Below are 11,706 nucleotides of genomic sequence, written 5' to 3'. Positions count from 1 at the left end.
CTTCAAGGCTCACATCTACACTGAAAGACCCCACAAGTGTGAGGTGAGGTATGACAGGAATAAAATAATTTCCGGAATTTCAGCACAACAAAATTCCTAGATTTCAGAAAGAAAACAAATCCAGATTTCAATTTTCTGCACTTAAACGGTTTCAGATTTCAGAAATTTTCAGTTTCAGATTTTCAATAAATACAATTCAGATTTCTGTAAATCAGTAATTTCAGCACCATAATTTCCAGCAAATAAATTTTAGAATTTTCAGTAGTATAAAAACAGATTTAAGCACCAACGCTTTTATAAATTTCTAATTACTTCCGAGAAAATTAAGTGTCAAATACGTATCAGTAAAAATGTGCTAAGAGCATCCAAATTCGTCTAAGGTCAAGAGAGAATATGAAAATGAAATCCAACCATAGCAACAAAGTTTGTTAAGACTGCTCTGTTAGGACAGAGGAAATCCGATAAAAGGCATACAGTCCAAAACATGATACATTAATAAATTCGAACAAAAGGGCCGAAACCTAATCCAATAACAACTGCCCTAAACCTCTAAGTCAAAGAAAACATCCAAGTCACAAGATGCATCAATTTGAAATTCAATAAGCCAAAAGAATATGATGATAAAATCTACCCAAAAATACAAGATAAATCAATGCACTCCGTGCATCAATGAAAACCATCATAAGGGCCAAAATGTAAAACAATAAAAAATGTCCAAAACTTATAGTCAAGTACAAATAAATTTCAAAAGGTTCCCTGACAGAAATAATCCAAAAGTGGATCACTCGGGTACACCATCATGAAAGGGTGCAGTGCAATCACTTTTCTTCACCTATACAATTTGGTTTTCAAATAAGTCACTCATGCAAAAACATAATTCATGGTTCTCTTTCTTTTACTAACACCCATATTATGAAACACATCTTTTGTTCCACCTTTATACATTCTTCTCTTCAATTTATTATAACTGGGGTTCCCATCGACTCTCAAGAAAAAAAATTGATATATGAACCATTTCTTATCAATTTCCTTTCTTTTTTTACTTGCTTTTGTGCTGATAAAAAACTCAGAAGTCCACAACACTACAGATAGAGTTCCGTAGGTGCATTCCATAGAAACATCACACTTATAGACAATTCCCATCAATAAACAACTCTTCTATATGGTGTGACAAATGCTATAGAAATCAAAGACATTGAATTGTATGAGATTATATAACAGCAAAGAGGCCTAAGCTGTGGGCGTAGAAAGATGAGACAGTCTTTCAATTTCTTTGACAACTAAATCTTTCTCCTCTTCAAATTGCTCATCTTCACCTGCTAAAGAAACAGTAAGTCAAGGGACTGTTAAAGAGGAACCATGGTGAAACTGATATAGCTGAAAACCTGCCAATTCTATAACCTAACAGGTTTCTTGACAGATTACAATAAATAGCCAACCAGACCTAACAATTGGCAGGTTTTACCAAGTTCTTGAGCAGGCTTTACCAAGTTCCATTTATGAAGTCATTAAGAAAAGAAGGCATCCAATTGCAGGAGGCTCCCACCAATGGGGGTTTACAAAAGGGAGATGAATAGTCTTTATTTTCATTTATAGAGGTGGATTTTCCAAACTTGAATGCATTAGATGGGTGATACAGAGTTGCACCAAGCGACGTCCTCATGATTATCAATGAAAACACAATCTATACATGCTGTGAATGTGTGTAGATGATGCCAAATAATTTTAAAAGCATTTGATTGACAGAAAAAACACATCAATTAGTGAATATATTTTAATAGATATATCTCTTACCCTCATGCCCTCTTTCATTTATGTGTAGGTACAACGAATGGCTCAAAAGGTGTTACAAGTTTTTATAAACTTTTTGTCACACAAACACACATGTTGAGTATCCTTTTCCTATTAGGTTTGGAAATACAATAACACAAAGATCTTAAGTTTTTGAAATAGTGTAATGTAAAAAAGAAGAGCTGCAAGATTGAGGCTAAACAGTAAAAACACTTCGAAATAAATAGTTAATCAGTGTGGTCTCATATTGGGATCAAATTCATTATTTAAGTGGGTTTTCAAGTATTCATCGAAAGGAGTGAAGATGCAATTGCTTACTCTATAAGGTATTGTCAAACAAAATTTACTTATTATATAAGAACATAGAGTTTCTAATAAGTACAGTCATTTTAACTAATACATATATAGATATTTTATATAAATAGACAAATAGTATACAAAATTACAAATAGTTAGATATTTTCTAATTTCATAATATAAGTTTCTATATATAAAAATAGCAACATGTCATCAAGCTGTGGAGAGTGCCATAAGAATGATCTGAGATGAATGTATGTGTTGGGTCCACTTTTTTAAAGTACATGTGATAAGTTCTTAGACTAAGCTATATAAAACAGATAAAGTTCACCTTTGCTTGTAGGCAGTTTGTGGAGCAGTTTCAATAACTCCTCATTATTGTTTATGAGGAACTGAATAACATCACGTGGCTTATTTGGATTAGCAACAAATACCTGCTTCCAGACAAAGGAACAAATAAAAGAGCTAATTGTTAAGACAGGTTTCATGAATTGTCATTGTTCACCTAAAAGATCTTAGGAAGTACAAAATTTACATATGAGTAGATTTAAATTTCCCAAGATCATAAAACTAATAAACTATCATATATTTCACAAAATGGCCTCAAGATTCTTGGTTAATCTTCCTCTGATGAATGAAGATTCCACAGACTCGAAAGGTAGGCATCATTTGACCAAGATTGCATAGATAGAACATTAACATGTATGACAAGCCAAAACAGAAAGGAAATATTTTTTTATCCTAATGACCGTTAGATGTTCTAGGGAAGAACCCTTCAAGCAAACTTTAAAAATTAACATCTTTCATAACAAGTCTAGAAGCTGAGAAGAAATTCAAAAATTCCTTATAGAATTAAAGCTCTTTTACCATATTGGCAGGATTAAAGTTGAAGATGGCCATAGCAAAGCAAGGAAAATGCTCCATGTAAATGATGAGCAAACCTCAGTAACTCTGGATGAAGACTAACTGCTGTCTCAGTTTTTTTTTTTTTTTTTTTTTTTTTTTTTTTGGTTACTTGGTCTATGTGATACTGGTGTTGTATTTTGTTTGGTGATTGTTACTATGGGTTCTTGGTACAGCTCAGGTGTTTGATATGTGCTCCCTTCTGGTTCTGTTGTTAGACAGAACAGGAGGTAATTAAAGTTTCGGCCTTTGCCCCTTTGCTAAAAAAGAAAAAGAAAAAGAAATTCAACATGACTAATTGAAAAAAGAGGACTCTGTTAAATTGGAAAGAAGAATATCTAGTGCAATTAGTTCCAAGGAGATATAAAATATTCAGAAGCAAGAATAGAACAACAATTATTGTCTCATTGACAAGTGACAACCACTTTTTGCACTTGGCAAAGTGGACTTATTAAACTTCATGTGCAAGCATATCAAGTCTTCTTCATAGTTCATACATACCCACTCATGTGCATAAAAACATCAGGAAACTCAGTACTCATTTTGAATTTTTGATGTCATGTCATAGTCACTAGTTAGCAAATACTAAATCAAAAGTACAAGTACTATATATGACAATATTTAACAGGGCTAATTAACTCTTGAATCTGGATAGATAACACAAACTTAACAGATCTAAAGATATATTCATGAGAAATAGCTATTGATTTTACTTATAATCCTTGACATTACAATGAATATGTTTCACTAATTACAACTTCAGCTTCAAGGGAGACCTATCGCTTTTCGTTTATAAGGTTAATGACAATTATGGGTTAAATCCATATTAAGAAATTATTGCCAAGTGCTTTTCCTTCAACGGTAACAGCAGCGCCAAAAACCAACATGGCTACAGGAAAAAAGTGCTCTTTACGTGTAATATTACCTTAAAAATGTGGAAGGCACAAATCTGGATGTTTTTGCTCGAGTCCTGCATCAATATGGTACTATTAAAATTGGCAAAGCAGAGAGAGAGAGAGAGAGAGAGAGAGAGAAGAAAGAAAATATCCGAAGAGGTATAAAGTATAAACTGACAAAACAACAACCTGATTCCCCCAATTTGATGATCAAACATGAACTTTTATCGCACCCTCACAAACCAAGCTAATTTTAACATTAGTAATTTTTGAAAGAATCAGTTCAAATTTGTAGTTTTTTACAATTAAGAAGCTGAAAAGTGCTGTTCTAACAATCAGGCAACCGAAATTATATATAATAGAAAAAAGTGGACCTTTGATCTCTATGCATTTCAAAACCATGTATAATTTTCAAACCATATCACTTGGCCAAAAAAAAGGCATTAAATATGCTGAGGTTCATTTAACTTTTTTTTTTAGTTTAAAGATAAAGAATCCAGCTTCCAATTTATTGACTGGCACAATCCTCCAATATTTATACTTAACCACTCATAAGCAATGCCTAGCACTCAGATAAGCAATAATTAGTCGTATCAACATGTGAGAACCATTAAGGCTGCAAAAAAAGTTCATCAAATTGTGAATGACTTATGAGAAACTAAAGAAACATATTTCCAACTAACAAAAATTCTGTTTATGCTACTTAGTCCACGAATATGGATATTTAACTTTTACCTTACAAAGGAAAAGATTGAACGCATGACCAAATTTATTCTTCCCTTCCAAAGGGGAAACAGAAAAAGAAAAAACAGATCAATTGCATGACCCAATGAACTTTCCCTTAAAATGAAAAAGAAAAAAGAGTATTTGCACGACCACATTAATTTTACCTTACAAAAAAAGAAAGAGTATCAACTTGCATGACAAAATTGACAATTGCAAGTGGCCTTCCTGATTTACTATATGACCACCTAACAGGAACAGATCCAAACTAGAACATACTTCCTTATAAAAATTACACAAAGTTCCAAAGTTGAAACTAACTAATAGTTATAAAAAATAAAATAAAGAAGACATAACCCAAGACAAAAACTGTAATCTTTATTACAGAGGACAGAATCCAAAACCATCTTTATACACTAATTATCAGTAGATACTATAACTTCATCACTTCCCATGTCCAAACTACAAGTTTAATATGTAAACTTATTTTGGTGGTGTTGTTGCAAAGGTTCCGAAAATCAGTACCGATATCAGGATCGACTATCCCGAAAAACGATACGTATCGGCTTGTTGTATTAGATCAGACTATTTTAAGTAAATAAAATTCTAAATTTTATTTTAAAATATTGAGAAATTTCTAAAAATCTAGAAAAAATTATAAAAAACTAAAAAAATAATAATTACTCACATATAAAGCCTAAAAATATCTCTTCCTCTCTATCCCTCTAACTATTAGTCTGCTGTACCCTCTCTCTATCTCTCTCTCTCTCTCTCTCTCTCTCTCTCTAGGCTACTGCTGTAGCAGGCCTGCTACAGTGTCAAAACCAGTCAAGCCCGGATCGAGATCGGCCGAAAGTGGGATCTATGGTTGCAAATAATATCTCCATGTTATGTTTTCTATTTAAGAGTATATAAATGGCACCACGATGTTCTTTAATATTTTTGTTATTGAATTTAGTATATTGAAAAAGGGAAGAAAATCAATTGTCATAGTATAGGTAGATAATCAAATATTACAGGCATTTGAGGTATGTTATAGGTCTTGCGCTCTATTGAGCATTATCCTAAAAGGGTTGCGGCCAGTCATACTCGTCTATTATAGTGTTAGCAGGTGTGGCAAAGAGGATTTGCAAAATAAATACTTGAAGTAATAGTGAACCAACAACTACTTAACCCTGTCCTACCCTTAAAATTAAAAATCAAGAGATCATTCTGGTTGTTCATTGCAGTAAACTCCTAAAGCTAGAAATTTTTGCAGTTCTTTGTTACTCAATTAAGACTGTATTTCCTACTGCATTTATGCATTTAGTTGACAAGGTGGAGATGAAAGTTTACTGTAAAGAAGAGAATACAGAAGAATGGTTCTCCTTAGCTAATCGATCAGGCCAGTTTATGCCATCGAAGTCCTTTTGTGCAAAAATCTAGACAAGCAAGTGATGCTTATTGAGAACAGGAAGTGTGCTGAATCAATAAAATTAATAGCATGCAACTTTAGTTTACTTTACACCAAAATTGTAGTTATGGATAAAGTGTCATGACATTGTATTTCTTGTAAGTACAAGTACATCTCTTACAAAAAAAAATATATATATACACATACATATTTACCATTTAAGTGATAAACTAGGGCATCGCTGCAGTTTATAGCAGCTAGGACAACTATCCTCCAAGTACATGACTAGGGTTTAAATTCAAGAGAAGTTCTGCTCTGAAGCTTCTGCATGCTATATCAGCTTTCTACAACCCAGGAAAAAAAGAAGGAAAGCAGCCCAACTTGTCAAGTTTCATATGTTAAAACAAAATATTTAGGTGACAAGCCAAAACCATTTGGTTGTCCAACTCCAATTTTGCATTTCCAAAGCTAATGATTTAATATGACAGGAGGACCACAGAAGGAGCAGAATCATCCACCAAATCTAAAATAGTAAAATGTATAGAAAAGATAAAGGTATAAAATAATCAAGCACAGAATAAGAAGAAAGATTTGTATAGTTTCATTCACTTAAACCCACTGTAATCTTTCAGATGGTTACAGTAACAAACAAGGAGTCAAGAAAATCTAATTCTTCTACTTTGATTGGCATTGAATTGAACAATTGCTATAAATATATAATGAAGAGCACACAATGGAAAATCCCAACTGAATGACTCAAACTGATTAAACAGACAGTATTACACAAAATTCTCCAATATGGTCATACCTCGGTCAAAGATTAAACAGTAAACAGAGTAAGAATTTGACAAACAAAGATTGTAACTTAAAAAAAAAAGTTTCCCTTCATCATGTATTTACTTCATTTCACTCATATTTCAGCAACTTGGTCATGAAAAAGCCAAAGGAAAGATGTTAATACCTTTAGTAGTCCCATCATAATTTGTAAGTATCGTACTTCTAAAATGTACCGCTTCATTATTTGTGAATTAGGAGGCTCCAAAAGAAACTCTGACAGAAACTGAAATATAACAAACTGTTAGCAGTTCATTGTTTCAATGACATTAAATAAAGGAAATACCATAGCAAGATAGATTGGCTAACCTTCACCGATTGTCTTCTTGTTACATAATTAGTAGAAGTCAAAAGCTTTTCATAAAGCTCAAAGAACTGGAACAACACTTTATGTCAGATCAGTTGCATAAAACTTAATATGAAAATCTAGACTCCACAATTGCCTCTTCTGAAGAACTTTGAGCATCTAAATTCCAAAAAGTATTGTACATTGTGAACTTATAAGCTGACCTGCTCATAATTGGAGCTCAAGAATTGAGATACAGCAATTTCATGTTTAGTAAGCAAGTCCTGTCAAACATCTTGTTTAGTACAGATAATGACTGAGAAGCATTTGATAAAATTTATGACATACAGAACTTTACTATTAAATGTCAAAAGCACCATCATAGAATAAACCTTGAAAGTAGCAAGAGCATCTGAAGCAATATCAAAGGTTGGCAATTCCACATACTTGAAGAACAGTTCGAAGCTAGTCGACTCCAATATATATCTGAAAGAGCACCACAAATCAAAATGCATGAAAAATCAAAATTTCCTTGTCTTAGGATAAGAAAGCATGGAAAACATGGAGTATATGACTTTAAACAAATACATCAAAACTACAGTCTGCAATTTGCATGAGAATGAGATGGATTGTTTTGAATTAGTCATTGAGGATTCACAAACAAAGTCGGATCTAGAAAATGTGTGGTTTAACCTAAAAAGTACTCTGTCGAGGTAATTCTGTTAAGTTCATGGCCTATCGTACATTAAACGACTACAATAATACAATTTGTGCATGTACTCCTGGTAAAATATGGACACTTTACTCCATTTCATTGATCAAGAACAATCGAAAAAGAAAGTAAGACGAGGATGATATCTCTTAAAATACTGAATTGAATATAGTAATACCACCAATTGTACTCTTCCATTTTTACTAGTTCTTATACTAGAACTTCCACGTTCACTACCACTTACATTTTCAGTACAAATGAAATTGTAAATGTAACAGTCGCTGGAATTGTCAGTACCACCTAAGATGGAACTATTAATCAATCCTTTACCTGGATTTTAATGAAAAAAATACTTCGATTTGAATAGAATATGCTATAAATCCCTAGCCATTTTTTCTCCTATGACTACTGCAAATCCTTGTTTATCAGACAAGCAATTATTCTGATAAGGCCCTTAAGTTATCAAAGTCTTAAAAAAGTAAGGAACACCTCAGACAACAAAAGCTAGATAAGTTTCTCTGGTTGTGAAAAGTGGAGATCTAAAGACAAATTTTACAATTCAGCAAGCTAAGTAGGATTACAGAATCAGAAACAACAGATACTGAATGAAAAGTCATACTGCCAATTTTCTAACTTATAATCGAACTGACGTAACAAAAATGACATGGTCATATACTCATATGACAGCATACAGCCACCAAATCAATATTAAAAAAATTCAAGTCATTTAAAAGAAAAGAATTTTTACTAGGTCCATATTAATCTGCTCTCGGATTGACTTAGCAAATTGAAGCAAGTCATCAAGTATGGAATACCAACAGTGTATTAAAAGACGGTCGCGAATTGCGCACCTAGGCAGAAGGTAGGCGCCAAGGCGGACGCTAAGGCGGTCTAGCAATTTAATATATAAAAAAAAAAATTGTATATGATAATATATATATAGTATTTATAAAATTTTAATAGTGCAATTCACAACTATAAAAATAATAGATTATAAATTTATAATTCACAAATATGTATACATATTCTATTAACATCTTAATAATAAATTATCATGATCTGAAATTAAATGCATTAGTTGGTGGTTTGAAATGCATTAATAGTTGGTGTCTTTGGTGATTTCCAATGTTTAACATGAGCCGGGCTCTCTTTTCCATATGGCCTCTCTTTTTCCCACCACTCTCTCTTTCCCACGTGGCCTCTCTATCTTTTCCAACACTCTCTCTTTCCCACTATTAAAGCACAGAGAAAGAAAGACAAAAAAAAGGTGGTTTTGATGCCACAGAGAGAGAGATAAAAAGAAGAAAAGAGGAGGAGAAGATGAAACAATTAGCAATCCTCAGCCTGCTATGCGACTTGGCGGTCTGCCACGCGACTTGGCGGCCTGCCAAGTTCACCTAGGCGGTATGGCACCATTCCTGTTGCTGGGGCGGCCGGTGTGCCGCCCTGCCAAGGCGGCCGTCATAGCCGCTTTTCAATTCAATGAATACCAATAATTGTAAATTTAAAAAATCATGAGATATAGTTCGCAGAGAAGGTCAAGATTAAGAATTTTGATAAAACCATGTTCATCATAAATTTTGACCCAGTGTTAAGCAGGTATTTTCAACAACTAAATCCAAAGGCCACAATATTCCCAATGGTTTCTAAACTCATCTGAATTCCATCTTATTTTATCCAATTTTCATAACATAGCCTCTCCAGATTCCAGATCTATTTATAGTGTGCAATTATATATACTTTTGCTTTATTAATGTATTATGCTACAACATAAATTTATTTGAGTAGACCAAGATCGATTCTTCCACCCAACAATAAAAGTAGAACGTCTGAGCTCACCCTGCATACTAGGTGCTTACATGCACCACCATGTTCTTATAACATTACCCTTCAGCACTAATCTGTTCTGACTTAATTTGCCTTCCAGAAACATTGCAAAAGTCAGATGAACCTACGTCAACTAAATATGCTTAAACATCCAATTCTTTTGATAAATTTGTGTAGATAAATATCGCCGGTAATCTAATAAGCTTTGGAAACTATTGTACAACTCATGCTAGACTCTGAATCATGTTGAAGTAAAATTGAAGCTAGACTAGATCTGTTATGAGAGGAAATCAACATCTTATTCAACAGGAGTTTTAATATTAAGTTACAAGAAGGTCCCATACAAGGGGAAAAAATCATATCAGCAAGGTCAGGAGGAAGCAGTTTAAGTATGCGTTACTTAACTAGAAATGGTATCATCCAACTTCAATAAAAAAAGACAAATTAATAAAACTGACAAATTTGAAAACCATCTTCATCTAAATTTAACCATTCAATTTCACACATCATCATGTCATGATAATTAAATCCAATAATAGGTAAAATATTGACCATATTCACATATAACTATATAAGGCAACTTGTCATAATATCTAGCATATGTAAAAATTAACAAATAATGATTGGCCTAGCCATTGCAAATCTAACAAATATTGATTGGCCTAGCCATTGCAAATCAAATATTATGAAAAGGTCCTGAATCACTATTATTGTATGACAGTAAATGGAAGAACTGATCAAAAGATACTAAAATCTTACTTTGCAAGTGTTGGATACTTAATACATTCTCTCAGCATATTGCCACAATTCAACGCAATTTCCTTGTTATTATAGCTGTCTCAAAACAGTTTGAACTGAGTCAAGTTTCAAAAGAGAATGCATTGACAAAACTTAGCCAATAATCAACAAAAAACTAGTACAAAAGGAGGAAAACTCTATAAAACCCCACACATAGAGACTTTGTGATTTAAACCCTGCAGTTTCCATACTTCGAACTCAAACTTATGTTTTCCAAAATGGTGATAAATCACTCCAAAAAAGTTCTAACTTGACAACATCTATAAAGACACAAAAAAAGATATATTTTATCCGATATTTATTTATGTGATACTAATACCTAGGATGTACCTTCCCATCCATTTCTTCTATATTATCACCTCAAAGTTCTTATACATTAGACTTCATCCTCCTCTCGCTCCTTCTCCCAAAGAGGAGAAAGATGTATTTATCTAATTAAATAGAGTTGACAGTCTTAAAGTTCGGTGCATACTGGAAATAACACGTCATGCTCACTCTCTCGCATTTGAGGTGTAAGGTTCGTTCAGGGCATCAACCCCTATTAAAAGTATTGATATGTTGGCATCTGATGTGGCAGGATAAAAAGCAAATAGAGGCCACTATTTCAGTAAACTACATCTTGTCTCAAGTTCAGTTTGTTGATAGCCTTAATGCTGTATTTTGTTAGTTCATAAAATTTGAAAAATTACTCTCCATTCATCACTGAGTACTTCATCTTATTCTTATTGTCAAAGAGAGAAAGGATCTGACCACGGAATTTGTACAAATATGAAATTCACTGGGTTGCAATCAGAACAAAATTGAACTTGTTTCTCTCACTTTATCTAGGCGGGATTTATGCAGCTTTTACAGGGTAACACAACTTGTGTCCATCCTTGACATACCTTTGTATTAGATCATAGGTTCAAACTGTCTTACTATATGTAAGACATTTGTAATTGAGAAGCAAAATGTAAAAAACTAAGTACATCATGTCACACTTAATAATCTTACTGTTTTTCAAGGGTACACAGTAGAAATGGACAATTTAAAATGGACAATTTAAAATGGACTTTCATAAAGGAAATGGAGAGTGAAGAGTACAAGAATGAGAATAGAAGACTCCAGGGAAACACTACCAGATACACTCAAATAAAGAAGTCTTCTTTCTAAAAAGGAAAAAAAGAGAGCAGAAATGTGAATATTTCAAGAGGAACTTTGGGAGGGAGGAAATTACCTCTATAGGGATTCATACTCAATAATCTCC

The 11,706-nt window shown here is 33.1% G+C and overlaps 1 protein-coding gene across 2 annotated transcripts in view; it reads right to left on the bottom strand.

The window, feature by feature from the left end:
- Positions 1-864: 864 nt before the first annotated feature.
- The window catches only part of LOC140790923 (uncharacterized), a 35,268-nt gene continuing 24,426 nt past the window's right edge, over positions 865-11,706 (bottom strand). The window contains exons 4-11 of one of the 2 annotated variants that reach the window (XM_073141239.1): positions 10,422-10,496; positions 7,516-7,609; positions 7,348-7,407; positions 7,147-7,212; positions 6,965-7,063; positions 3,917-3,961; positions 2,420-2,522; positions 865-1,319 (exon numbers count right to left, since the gene is read on the bottom strand). In XM_073141239.1, coding sequence (XP_072997340.1) covers positions 1,231-1,319; positions 2,420-2,522; positions 3,917-3,961; positions 6,965-7,063; positions 7,147-7,212; positions 7,348-7,407; positions 7,516-7,609; positions 10,422-10,496 — 631 coding nt within the window. In that variant the 3' untranslated portion in view covers positions 865-1,230. The remainder of the gene's footprint in view (positions 1,320-2,419; positions 2,523-3,916; positions 3,962-6,964; positions 7,064-7,146; positions 7,213-7,347; positions 7,408-7,515; positions 7,610-10,421; positions 10,497-11,706) is intronic. The other variant, XM_073141240.1, reaches the window with a different exon arrangement.

The sequence above is a fragment of the Typha latifolia genome, chromosome 6 (assembly GCF_019914945.1).
Source record: "Typha latifolia isolate L0001 chromosome 6, TyphaL0001v2, whole genome shotgun sequence".
NCBI lineage: Eukaryota > Viridiplantae > Streptophyta > Magnoliopsida > Poales > Typhaceae > Typha > Typha latifolia.
This window is presented reverse-complemented; position numbering and strand designations above follow the sequence as displayed.